The sequence below is a fragment of the Anas platyrhynchos genome, chromosome 7 (assembly GCF_047663525.1).
Source record: "Anas platyrhynchos isolate ZD024472 breed Pekin duck chromosome 7, IASCAAS_PekinDuck_T2T, whole genome shotgun sequence".
Lineage (NCBI taxonomy): Eukaryota > Metazoa > Chordata > Aves > Anseriformes > Anatidae > Anas > Anas platyrhynchos.
In genome coordinates, this window is record NC_092593.1 from 2,111,213 (window position 1) to 2,124,504 (window position 13,292).

The window sequence follows — 13,292 nt, forward strand, 5'->3', positions numbered from 1 at the left end:
TGTCTTTTGCTGGCACACTCAGAGCGTTAAATGTCCATCTCTGAGAGCACAGACAAATAAATCTACTTGAAATCTGTTCTAGGTTCCAAATTAGAAAGCTGACGGAAATTGCTCAACCCATTACAACAGTCATTACCTCCCAGACAAGAAATGCACAGCAGATCCCTCCGCTGAGACGTGGCATCAGCCAGAGCCCTCCTATCGCACTTACCCGAATCACATCCAGTTCTTTGTTTCTTTGCATGAGCTGTTTTTCCAGTTCCACAATCTTTGCCATAGCTTCATTCTCCGTATCTTGGAGTTTTTCAGATAACTATTGTACAACAGAGAAATGAATTATATAAGTAACAGTAGCTTTCTCAAGCAAAATGTCAGCAACACTTGCTGGAAAGAGTAAGGGGTCCTGCATGGAGGAGGCAGGTGGCACCAAGGGCAGATGGTGAACATTGCCCCTCAGCTCTGACTAGCTGGCAGCCTGGCTGGACTGCAGTCACGAGCCTGTCCAGTTAGAGAGTCTACTCTACAATAAAGAACTTAAAATGCAATTATTTAGTTTACACACCAAGTTTATCTGAAACCCAAAGAACCCCACAGTCCTACAGTGGCACTGTTGTAAAGCCAATAGATGCCGAAGTGCTGGGACATGTAAATATCTCCTCTCACGACTGAGCTAATTTAATTAGTAATTATTGAGAGTTTGCTCTTTCCCATGGTCTTGATTTATTTTTATTTTTTACCAAGGGGTCTGAAAGCCATGAAGTTCGTGCTGGCTTTTTTCCATTACCACTAATCACTCCAATTCAGGCAAGGTTGGGGAAGGCTGTACTGCTCGCTGCATTTTTGAAATTAAAATTTGCAATTCTATTATTAATTTTTCTGTCAACACATAACAGAAAATTATGTCCATACTCCTGGGATTAGTCTAGTTTATGTAACAGGAGATCAGAAGTCAGCCCTTAATATTTTGCCACCAAGGTAAACCATTAAGTTTCTAAACAGTGGAAAGGAGATCTGCGAAGCAACCCGTGCCATTTCCACCACATCATTTTTCTCAAGCAGAAGAGCACCTCAAGAGTGGCAGATACTGCACGGGAAGGGTTTTTTTAACATATTTATTCTAAGTGATGGCCACATAGGACTGGTAGTAGAATAACCCTTTCTTAAAGTATGGAAAACACTTTTATTTAATATAAAACAGCCAAGCCACAGTTTCTGGACTGAAGTGACTGACACCAAGAAGAGATGGGACAGAAAAGTCATGAGCAAACACCAAATATCTGCACGCTGCTGTTTTTCAGTCTATATTACTAAGCCCTTGCTTCCTTTAAGGCATCAGAGCACCTATCTGCTCTGCACCCACCCTCCTCCAGCACGGGACACGGCCCTGCCCCAGGGATTCAGCAGGAGCCCCACGGCAGTGGTCTCACTCCACCTGCCTGCCCCCATTCACACATCCTTGCTGTGAGTGCTGGAAGCCACACAGAGCTTTCGCTGTGTTTTTACAGTCAGAGATCTTTATCTGTTCTATTTACTGGTACTGAGAATTTGCTATGGAATTTGCAGTTTCTACATAAATTAGCTTCCCCAGCTCACAACAACGCTTTGCAGTCCCTCTGTGTGCCCAGTGCCTCTCTGCTCAGCAACTCCATGTGGAGACAATTCCCCCCTCGGCCCACCACTAAAATATGCAGCATATGAGGTTCAAAATGCACCATGGAAGCACCCAGGAAGTTCACCTGCCTGAGACTTCCAGAATTCCTTCATTTGCCAAATATCTTTTCATCCCCCATAAAGAAAGCACAGTAGCCCACAGGCTTCCTTTAAATTAGTGCTCCTCACCCCAAAGGTTCTAGCCCCTGCTATGCTTTTATGTCCACCTCCTGAAAGAAAGGGGCAATACCAGAGCCCCTGTGCAGAGCAGGCTCTGCACCACTCCAAAAAGTGACTTCAGTTTTGTACTAACATGGGAAATATTTTCTTCCAGTTCTTCAACTCTTTCCAGGGCTGCATTCTTGGTTTCAGCGTCCTCCAGTAATGCTCCCACGTCGAAAACGTTATCCAGGTAAGCTTGAATTTGCACCTGCAGTTTGTCGCTCTCCGTGTGTTTCAATTTCTGTAAACCCCAAAATAAAAAGCCGTCACTCAGCACAGGCAGCGATTTGAAGCAAGATAATTGCACACAGTGAAAAGGGGAGGGAGAACAGTGGGAGCCTGGCCACTTCCAACATTCAGGAATTTTAACATTTTAACAACACTCTGCTTTTTAACATTAGCCGGGGTCAAAATTGAGAAACAGTCATTTCTGAAGACCAAACATCCAGAACTTTCAAATAAAAATGAGCATTGTCTCATCTTCTGTTACTACAGAGGGTACCACTGCTCTCCCCCATGCCCCAGCCCTGCAGCCAGCACGGAGAGGTGAAGCCAGCACTCGTGGCCAGGCACAAAGCAGCCTCATGGCCCAGAGCGAACCCTCCCCTTGTCTTCACTCACCTCGTGTTGGGCTGGCTTGCCACATTCAAAATGAGCTCATTTTATCTCAAAAGAAAACATCAGAGCGCAGTTTCAACCATTCTGCCTGTTTCTGAGGATACTCTAGTATTTGGGGCAGCCCTGGACCCCAGACAGTGCCATGCTGGTACCAGTGTGTACAATTATGGCAGACCCTGAGGCAGTGCCCGTCCCTACCATCTCCACGCAGCGAGTGCCTCCAGGCACGGTGCTCACAGCCTGAGGCCGAAGGTCAGAGTGCGGCCTGCACCATGCAGGGCCACGCCACTGCCACAGAGAGCGGCTGTGGTTCATCCTCGCCTTGTTATCAGACGAAGCTACCAATTTAGCTCCCGGTCTGTAATTCCAGCTCGCAGCAGTGGGTTTTTCTCCCCTCGCAGCAGGGTGGCTCCAGGCCGCAGCCCTGTCAGCCCCCGAAGCACGGCGGTTTCAGCACAGGCTGTGGGGCCGCCCTGTGCTGCCCTCCTGAAAGCTGTCGGTGGCAGCACGTTTGGGGCAGCAGGAGGCTTGGCCTCCTCATACTGCCTCCCTGCTGCCCTCAGGGCACAGGCAGGAGCAGCCCAGCTCTCTGAGCAAAGCCCACACGTGCCAGCAGCCCCACGCTGCAAATACGCTCACCCGTCTGGTGAGCGCCAGGAACCTGCCCATACTCACGTCCAAGTACTCGTCCAGGCCCAGTTTTGTAAATTCATACTGCAGGTGGACTCGGAAGTTCATGTCCTCCACCGAGTGGACCACGATGTTGATGAACTGCATGCAGGCCACCTGCAAGAGGAACCATCACGGGTCAGCACGGCAGGGCACACAGCGCCAGTGACCGCACTTCGTTACGGCTGCTGCCAAGGGAAACTGTGATTTGCTGTTCTGCAGCTTTTTTTTTTTTTTTTCCCCATCAGCTTGTTTGTCTGTTGTGATAAAGGGAAACACGGATTCCAGCAATTAAGTCATGTCTGTGGAGCCTACCTTTATTGCACGCTGGTTGGCTTGCCGTGCCAGCTCGCACTGCGAGACATCACACAAGCACACAAGTGCTTAAGAAAACAATGCCCTGTTCCAAAACTGCCTTTAAAAGTGAGATTAATTTTTCAACTGGAACCCGTAAGTTGGAAAGGGGGACTTTACAAAAGGTGCTTTGTTATTTGCAGAAAGCGTGTTTTAAAATCTGTGGTTTGGTAACTGAGCAAGGGCCCAGACCATAGGAGCTGGCACGCCACCACGTCCGAGCACAGCACAGACAAGACAAAGGCCCTGGAGTGAAGGGGGCCGTGAGCCCTAGGAGCAGCAGGGCAAGCCGCCTGCAGAAGGGCAGGAATCGGGCCAGGAACCCCACAAAGGTTTGCTTTTTACGGGAACATAAGGCACAGCCAAATCCCACTCTGCACATCCCTTGCTCTTTCAGCTCTTGGGTGACCACCTCTGCGTCGCTCCCTGAGCTGCTCTGAGAGGGTTCGCCTCGTCCTTGACGTGTCCCTCTAGGCCATAAGCCAGTCCTGCTGGAGACACTGTGACAGGAGTAACACCACGTTCCCAGCATTGACTGAGGTAGCTCCTAGGTTTCTAGAATGAAGCTAAGCCTCCAGGCGACTCCATGTCTCTGGGCTGCTTTGTGGGAAGACAGAACTGAAGGCTGCCCTCTGGATTTCCAGTTTGCTGCTGGAAAGTGGCCAGTTCTCTGTGTCAAGGCCCAAAGAATAAACTAGTGGACAAGTGTCTGTTGTATGGTGGCCTTTGACAACAGGTTTGGGACCGGGATGCCCATTCTCCCAACCTGAGCTAGCTTTGGGGCCATCAGGAACCACAGGAACACAAGCTCCTGGGGTGTCTCACCCCTGCCACTCAACGTGCACCCATTTCTTACCAAACAACCCTGCTCGTGCAGTTGGTTTTGACTCCCTGCATGGCAGAGGACTCCTTCCAGTTTCTGTGGTGAACTCTGGTTCCTCCTAGGGCCGGTGCCGGCCTTGGCCAGCTGAACACTGCTGTCCTGTCAAATCACTCAGAGCCAAATTTCCTTATTTCAAAAGCGCTTTTGTTATACTTGCTTTGGCTCTTAGAACATTAGGGCCAAATTCTCATTTCCTTTCTCAGATCCTTACATACACAACTAAGGAATTTATCAAGTCAAAGAAAATTAATCTAAGAAAGTTGCTTTTAAAATGAAGTAAGTCAATGTCAACAACAGGAACCTTCTCTAAAATACTTTTGCCTTTTTGTTGTTCTTTCCTCCCATTAGATCCACGCAATTAACTGCAGCCCCTTTCAGCTCCAGCTTCCCAGACAACTCTTGTCTTCTCCATCTAGGGCAGCCCGAAAGCCAGGTCCTGCAGGAATAGCTCTCTGTTTATCTTCACTCCTTACAACTACTTGAATTACCCGAGCCTTAACGTTACATCCTGGAGCCATTTCACCCCATCCTGCAGAAAGGAACGGCTGCACAGCTCCACATCTCAGCTCCGCACCTTGGTTCCTCGGCTCTGCACCTCTCTGGCAGCCCCGAGCCCCCTGCTCGCCCCCAGGCACATTTCTCAGCTATTGCTCGCAGCAGCATGTGGAGCGCGTTAGGGCCAGATGGTGACAGGAACGAGCAGATCTGCCAAATCATTTGTCATGAGCTCCCTCCTCTAGCTCTAGGCTTGTCATATATTCAAGCCCTCAGTCAATGGAAGCAACCCAAAGACGCAGACTTTATTAGTAGTTGGGCAAGTTCTGAAAAAAATCTCTATTTATCCTCTTTCAAGCACTACATTCAACCTGAGAGGACCAGGGAATGTTCTCACAGCTGAAACAGGCTGCCCAGTTGGATGCTGAATATTCACAGCTCACCGGGCCTGTACAGACATGCTGACAGGTACATTCCCTGTTCCAACCTCGCAATACACCATTTCTTATCTTAAATAACGATGAGGGATGATTGTTTCCAGTAAAGGGGACAAATCCTGTAGCTCACAGCAAGGTGCAGGCTGCACTACGCTGCGCTGCTCTCCTGCTCCCCAAATACCATCACCCTTCCCGGGGAGCACAGCAGAAACATTCAGGAGTTGGGTGCTTGGGACTAACAAATCTTTCTGTTAAATTACAGGCTGAACTGTACGCACATCTGAGAACACTTAATGTATACTGTGACTAGCAACATGTCCTTACTGGGACTGCAATAAGAAGGAGCAAACCCAACTGTAACATGTCACAGAGTTACTGGGAGCAGCTTGCTAACTTTAGTAAAATTGCAGGGATCACTATAACACTTTTTTTTTTTTTTCATAAACCATGAGGAAAAGGTCATCCTATCTTGCTCACACTGCTTCCTTTTGATTCTGCCACCACCTCGTGGGTGCAAACCTGGCCCTGTTGGTTGCAAGTCACTGACACTGGGGTCTTCAACGCCAGTAGGAAACACCCCACCAGCTGGTTTAATGCCTAATTCCTGGCAGGAAGAGGTCTTTAACATGAAGCTCTGCACTAGAATGGTATAAAGTGTCACACACGCTTCACAGTGACCCTACAGAACGGCCAATGTGACCAGGTGGGAAACTCTCCTGCTCTTCTTTCACCTACAAATGGGATCATGTCATATTCCAGGCACTGGGCATAAGTAGTGCAAGGGAGACTGCACCAACCGTATCTGAACTGCGTTTGTTTTGTAATTAAAAATAGAACTTCCAACCAAAATGACCGCCCGCTTGCCACAGGCTTTAAAGAAATAGATACAGAAGTATTTTTTTATATCAAATACGTAACCAGCCAGCTCATCCTTGCCACGTCCCTCTGTCTTTCACGTGTTTCCAACGTGCAAGCTGGTGTTGGCATCTGTGGGTGCCAGTAAGATCTTCCTCTCTTGCTGTTTTCTGCTGTGCTCCAGGGGAAGTGGATTTGGTGAATAATCATACCCATGCACATTGAGGAACCGATGTGGTGAAAACTACTGCTATTTTTATCTGCAGATAAGGACAGACAGCAGCTGCACTGAGTCGCTCCCACACTTCCCTGTCTGTGATTTTGAGGATGTTGGCACATGTACAGAATATGCATCTTGATGTTGCAGATGCTGCTATCCTGCCACATAGAAGTAGCACACGCAACCAAAGGCTACTTTCCTACTGCCTTTTGTATTGTAGGAGACATTTATTGAAGTCAACTGAAACTAAAAAAAAATATGAGAGTTATACTATGCGGTTTAGAATATTAAAAAATTGCACTATGGTAATTTTAGGCCAAGGATCATACACATGGCACTGCTGCGTGTGACAGCAGGAACAGACACAGTAAGTAGGGAAACCCAAGGTTGCTGATAATGAAGAGTGCTCACCATGAAGTCTATATTGTTGTCTTCATTTCGGAAGTGCTCCATCAGCTTCTCAAAGCGCTGTTTCTCTCCACACACCTAGAAAAGAATCACCACGTGTACATTAAACTGCATTTTGCAAGAAAGAGTATTAAAAACGTTTAAAAAGCAGCTTCTGTGCTTGCTCAAAACCTCTCTCTGTCCACGTTCCCTCTCTTGTTACAAATATTCTTCATGACAAATCCAGCTGTAGATTCACAGGTCAACCAACACGTGTGCTCCAATTATAATGTAACTCTTCAGAGCTCTTTTCCCCCTAAAAATTTAGGGATACCCACTGCTCTGCTTGTATAAGTGTTACAACAGAGTTACACCAGGCTATGCCACAGGAAGACTTGGCCTCTCTTACAGTTCAGAATTGGTTTTCCACTGTAACATAATGTAATTAGGAAGAAGACCAAATTACAGAGAGGAAAAAAGGAAAATTATCACAGGCTAAATGAGGAGCGAAATGCATCAGCACAACGATCAGCTGCTCGGAATTACAGAGCTGTAATACAGGGGTGCTGGCAGGAAACACGTCCAACTTGAGGGAGAAATAAGATCTCAGATAAAGTAGGTCTCAGTGTATTGCTTAACTCTTATCGCTCCCCCATAGCTTCTCTGGTTGAGTCCTAGTTCTCTCAGCAGGCAAATGATCTGAGCGACTCCCAACAAACTCACAAAATGCTAAACGTGCTGCCAAGTGACAGGGACCGTGGGGTGGGCACTGCTGCCCTCCTTTTGTCTGAAGCACAAACCCCTTGGTGAGCCCAAGAGGCTTCTTCCTTTCTTAACCAGGCTTCAGGCGAACATCTGGGGAGTGCTGGCTGCTGCTGCTGTGAGGACACAGATGCATCCCCGTGATTACAACCCCAGGAGCCAGCCACTTCACAAAGCAGGAACTCCGGCAGCTACCACCGCAGCTCCCCGTCCCAGATCGGAGAACATCAGCTGCTGCTTCCCTCGAGAGCCAGCTCATCCTGCAGCATTTGTGTGAAATTAGCCAATGAATGGTAATTAGGATTGGCGGGAGCACTGGGTGCTTCTTTGGGAACTCCACAACGAAGGCACCGAGCAGACCTCGCTGAGGTCAGCGGGAGGTTTTGGATGGTTTAATGGGACCTAAACCAAGCTGATGGTCGGATTTGCAAAGCACTGCCCGTGGTGTGCTGCTGGGCGCTCTCTCTCCATGCTTTCTGCTGTCTGTTGCGACCGAATGAAATCTATCTGCAGTGTATATCACACATCTTCTGTCATTCCCATACAAAATTGTCGTAACTGGGTTATTATTCATGTATCTGTGGTCTGCACCTGACGTCAATAGGATGCCTGTCGCTGGATCTCTGTACGAGGCCAGTGGCAGTGGTTATGATGGGCTGTTTGATAACACCACCACCGATATTCACAGCCACAGTCCCACAGCTTGCAGCTCATGGGCTCGGTGCTGGCTCAGCAACCACACGCATCTGGTGGCAGGGTGCCGAAGGTGGAACCAGCACTGGCTAAAATGGTGTTTAAAATGCAGCGTGTTTCCAGCTAAACCTTAAAAACTCAGAAAACAGAAGAAATACCTCAGTGACAAAGCCTGCACCCTTGTGACAAACAGACTGTGCTTGGTGGTCAGGCAAATTATCACAATCGTAGACCCAAAGGACTCAGCTCTCTGTGCAGCCTACATCACAGAAGGGGTTTTGAAGCACTGAATGCTCCTACTCTGCCTGTAAAACACACGTTAAGGTCCAAAATACAGTAAAACAGAGCTGAGAGAGACCCACTTGGATGCAGCAAGTCTTGCTGTGCTGTGTGACTCGCAGCTGTGCAGTGGGAGAAGGATGCACGAGCTGTCCCTGCTTAGCAGAGGAGGGCCCTGGGACATGGGAAGGACGGGTGAGTTTGGAGAGACACCGGTCAATCAGCTTCAGGCTGTAAATCTGCCGTCTAACCCCAGGGTTTTCTTCATGGTAATCTTCACGAGGCCTTCCAGGAATCATCTTCTGGTGGGAGATCAAAGCCCAAACACTGTATACGGAGAGTTAGGGCAGCTCCAAAATGTTTCTAACCAAAAGCGAGGGCAAACGAGTGAGTTCCTGCTCCTGCCCCGCAGCACGCTGTGCTTTGCAGATGGTGGTGGCACAAGAGCTGGCCTCACTTCAGAGACTTAGGCTCTGCAAAGCCACCAGATGTCCAAACTCAACTCCAAAACGGCCAGAAGCACCCTTGGGAAGATACAGAGATCATCAGGAGCATCTGGCTGCACCAGTGTGCATTTAAGAGCAAGAGCTCAAATGAGTGCTCTCCGGCAGGGACCAGAGCATCTCCGTAGCACTTTTTGCCTGCAGAACCAGGGATGGTTTCTGCGCCACGAAACTCATCTTCAATGACCGTGCAGCACCACGACCTACCTCAGGGACTTACTGTGAGCACCCTGCTGAGCACCCTCTTACCGAGGGCCATCAGACTCACTCCTTGCTGCCCGGGAAGGGGCCGGCTGCTGCTGCTGCTTCGTGCACACCTCCCTGGGCCACGTATGCTTCCAGGCAGAGGCAGCACGCCCTTCAGGAGGAGAAGGGATGAGTCGCTGTGAAGAGACTCACTTCCCCCGGGAAGAGCCAAAACCAGGATCTGGCAGGGCGTCAGGGACCCACTTGCACTGTAAAGATCAAAGGCAGCAGCAGCCTGCCAATGTAATTTCATTTCAGAGGCACACACTGGGCCTGATCCAATCCCCTCTCAAACCAAACCCGAAGAAGCCTCTCCTTGATTTGCACCACAGGCTGCTTAGCTGTGCTCATCCCTTCCATATTCTCCAAGCCCATTTTTTTCCGGCATGGTATTTCAATGCAACCAACAGCAAGCCCTCCCTACACTCTTCGTACTCTCCCTTTCCCAAAAAACAGTTGGAGTCAACATGACAAAAGGAGAAATAGGTTCAGCTCAGGTTTGAGCTCCTCAAACCATCACACCTCTCCCGCAGCCACTTCAGACAAAATGGGAGGACTTAAACCAGAGCAGGTACCGTGGAAATAAACATGACAATGGCACGTAGGATCACTCAACAACACAAGCCAGAAGGACTGATTTTGGGCAATCTAATGCAAACCGTTCCGCATGGCTGAGAGAAGCTGACATAAACAACCACCCCCCATTAGGGGTTGCCGAATTAAATCGGGGAGCAACTTGAGGTGACAGAAGCCCGGCAGACAATTGCCAACGATGGGAACCCAGCAGCCCCGGCTGGCTGGCTTCGGCAGCTGCTAGCAATAGGAAGAGCACCAACAACCTGTGGCTTTCAGCGGCTGCTTGCAGATATTTCACACTGTCATCAGATGAGTCAGGGCTGGGAACATGTGTGCTTCAAGAGAGACAGCGAGCTGCCTTTCGTGAAATGATATAATTTATCCCGGAAGATTAAAGAGAGCGAAACTGTAGATGAAGCCTGCAGCCTGAAGATTGGCCCGAATCCAAGGCGAACGCTGAAATCAAATCCCACCGCATAAAACCATATGTTGCCATTTATATTTGAATAAATTTCCAAGGTCTGTCATTTGCATTGGAAGTACGGCTGGGACTAAGAGAGACGGATCTTTCTTTTATTAGCATTATTCTATGTAAGAAGAAAGATTAAATGGGTTACCGCAGCTATAATAAGCCTCTGTCTCTACTTAGGTTGCGAAAAAAGTCTTTTTAGGTTGCATTAAGCCCACGTCATTCTGGAAGAACAATGTGGCTTTATGGAGAGCCACCCACGGAGGGTCCCTTCTCCGGGTGCTAACGAGGTGAGCCCTTTGCGGATGCGTTACAAAGGCACAAGGCAGCGCTGTAAGGAAGCAGAAGGCTCTGTTCTGAAAAATGTTGTGAGGATTGCACCCCTGTCCACCTGGCAGTGCTGGCAGGTCGCGCAGTTCACATCCAGACCACCCAGGAGCAAAGTTCAAAAGCGGCAGCGCTCGCGATGCTCCCACTCAGGTGGCCTTTGGAGAAAGGCAGCCGGGGCAGGCAGCACATGGCAGCAAGGCTATTTTGAAAAAAGGGCCATGTTTTCATGAGCAGTGTCAGCCAAAGGGAAAACCCATGCTGAGCGAAGCACATCGTCCTCCTGCCCCAGGTCATTATCTAACGACACGAAGCATCACCTGGGGAACCGAGCTTGCGACCAAACCCCACCACCAGCCAACGCAGCGAGCTCCATGTGGAGATGGCAGGGCACACACGCCGGATTTTCAGGCTCTGGAGCTGCAGCTTTGTTGGCCAACAGCGCAAATTGCACACTGTGAGCCCCAGCTGCCAGATCTCTGCCTCCTCCACATCTGGAGGACCGATGCTCGCACGCCTGAGACGCGGAGCCCATGCAGCCCTGGAGCTGCCTGCTGCAGCCACCCCGGTGCGAGTCTCTTCTTACTAAAGGGCTGAATTTGAAACACATAAACCTCAGCAGAGGCTTTGCAACACAGCACCACCATCTGCCAGTGCAAAACATAAAGTGACCATCCAACCACGTGGTGCCCAAAGCTTGTTTTAAGCACACAAATGCAGCCCATACCGGGTGCGGTGTTATAAGCAGCCTGATGGATATGTGCAACCCAAAAATCCATGCGACCCTTTGTAAACCTTTCCTCCTGTCTGTGCTCCTTTGTCCCGGCGGCACAATGCTGGCTTTCTCTCCCCCACAACAGCCCACTGTGGTCAGCAGATCCCACCACGGGCCGGCAGCGCTCAACAGGAACACTTTGTTTTGACTGATCACGCTGACATTTTTGCAGTTCGCTGAAGAACAAAAAATCAATTTTCTCATAAGTTACTGGTTAAGTAAACAGTTACTTAATACTTACTAGGTTAAAATACCTCTTACTTCTCTACCAGCAGGGTTAAGGCACTCTGAAAATACTGCTGCAGTAGAAAAGACAACAAATGTGTTTACATTTTCCAGCGCTTGCAAACTGTTTCTTCTAGCCCTGAGTTATTATAATGGCCTGTAAGAATAACCCGGCTCTGCTGTTTTCAGCGCTGTCACTCATTATTCAAATAGAGAAATCTGACTCTGAATTCGCTATTGTGAAAAGTTGGGGCTGAACAATATTGTCTCACGCCGCCGGAGTGAAAACTGCCGGAGGTAAACAAAGAGGTCCATTTGCCATGCCTCGGCTTTCCAGCTCGCCGCACAGCAACCCAAATGAATCCTGCTGTTACAGCCTGGCATCGCTGTCCTGAGTACACGATGTGCGATGGGACTGAATTCTGCTCACCTGTGGCAGAGCAGCGAACAGATAAGTCAATTAAACTGGTGTTAAAGTGAGAGGGAGAGCCAGCATCCAGCACCCTGCTCCTTCCTCACCCCCAGACCTGCAGGGAGCTACGCTGAGTCTTCTCGGCGAGCAGACAGCAAAGTTCAGATGCTGGGATAACCACAAAACGAGGAGCTCCCCAAAAGTCTCCTGGATTAGCTGAATTCCAAGTGGATTTTCGGCATTTCCTCTTGTCTCAGAGCAAAATCAGGTGGCCTTCTGAGAAATACGGTTCATCTTAGAAAAAGCACCTCTATTCTTGTTTTATTTTAAAGCTCGAAAATTATTTCCCATATGGAGAAGCACATGCACATACACTCACCTTGCTGAATTCCCTTACTTTGGTAGATGCTTATATAATAAGCAATTTAACTGCTTTGCTGGGTTAGAGCCAAAGTCAGGAAGTGTTTCCTGCAGAGAGCCAGGATTAGTTCTGGCTGGCTTTCTGTCTCGCACCAGATTGCAGTCAATTCTTCTGCCTCCTTGGTTTGGTTTAAAACTACAATTATGCTTATTAAAAAAAAAAAGAGTGGTAGAGCCCTCTGGTCTTTTCTCAGAAACAGTGAGCTGTTATTTAAGTAAAGTCGACGTTCAAAATGGAGGTTAACAAAAAGCTGAATCTAAGATTTTTCTCCTTAAAATGCCAGTTCAGAACGCTGAAAAGTATATTCCAAAACTGCCATTTTCAGATCTTCAGAAAAACTGAAGAAACTAGTATTTGGAAAAAAAAAAAGTCGTCTTTGTAACTGTTTTCAGGGTGCAATACATGAGAGCTGTTGGGCTCGGACTTTTTTCACCAAGTAAACTTCCTGCAGTTGTTCATTCATTGGCTACTACACTTTTGGTAAATAAAAAGCTTATGAAGAATGCAAATTAAACAGCTAATTAGAAATGCTGCAAAATAAAAATAAAAATAAAAATGAAGCAAGGCCAAGACGAGCTGGAAAACAGCTTTTTGCATTCATAGCCTCAATGAGTTTTTATTTAGTTGTGTTTAACAAGAACTTTTTTGCTGGTTCTATTTCTGGCCGATCTCACCAGATTTCTCCAGCAGCCTGCTCTGCAAGCACTAGGTCCTTCTACATAGCCCAGCAGACTAGGGTGTATATCTTATATATGCACATATATGTGTATGTATGTATATAAATATGGATATACAATGGGTAAAGTGTTATGGG

The 13,292-nt window shown here is 48.2% G+C and overlaps 1 protein-coding gene across 9 annotated transcripts in view; it reads right to left on the reverse strand.

The window, feature by feature from the left end:
- Nucleotides 1-13,292, reverse strand: part of FMNL2 (formin like 2) — a 102,752-nt gene that overhangs the window by 17,649 nt on the left and 71,811 nt on the right. For all 9 annotated transcript variants that reach the window (XM_038182398.2, XM_038182396.2, XM_027459526.3 and 6 more), the window contains exons 10-13: nucleotides 6,815-6,889; nucleotides 3,166-3,276; nucleotides 1,964-2,113; nucleotides 212-313 (exon numbers count right to left, since the gene is read on the reverse strand). In XM_038182398.2, coding sequence (XP_038038326.1) covers nucleotides 212-313; nucleotides 1,964-2,113; nucleotides 3,166-3,276; nucleotides 6,815-6,889 — 438 coding nt within the window. The remainder of the gene's footprint in view (nucleotides 1-211; nucleotides 314-1,963; nucleotides 2,114-3,165; nucleotides 3,277-6,814; nucleotides 6,890-13,292) is intronic.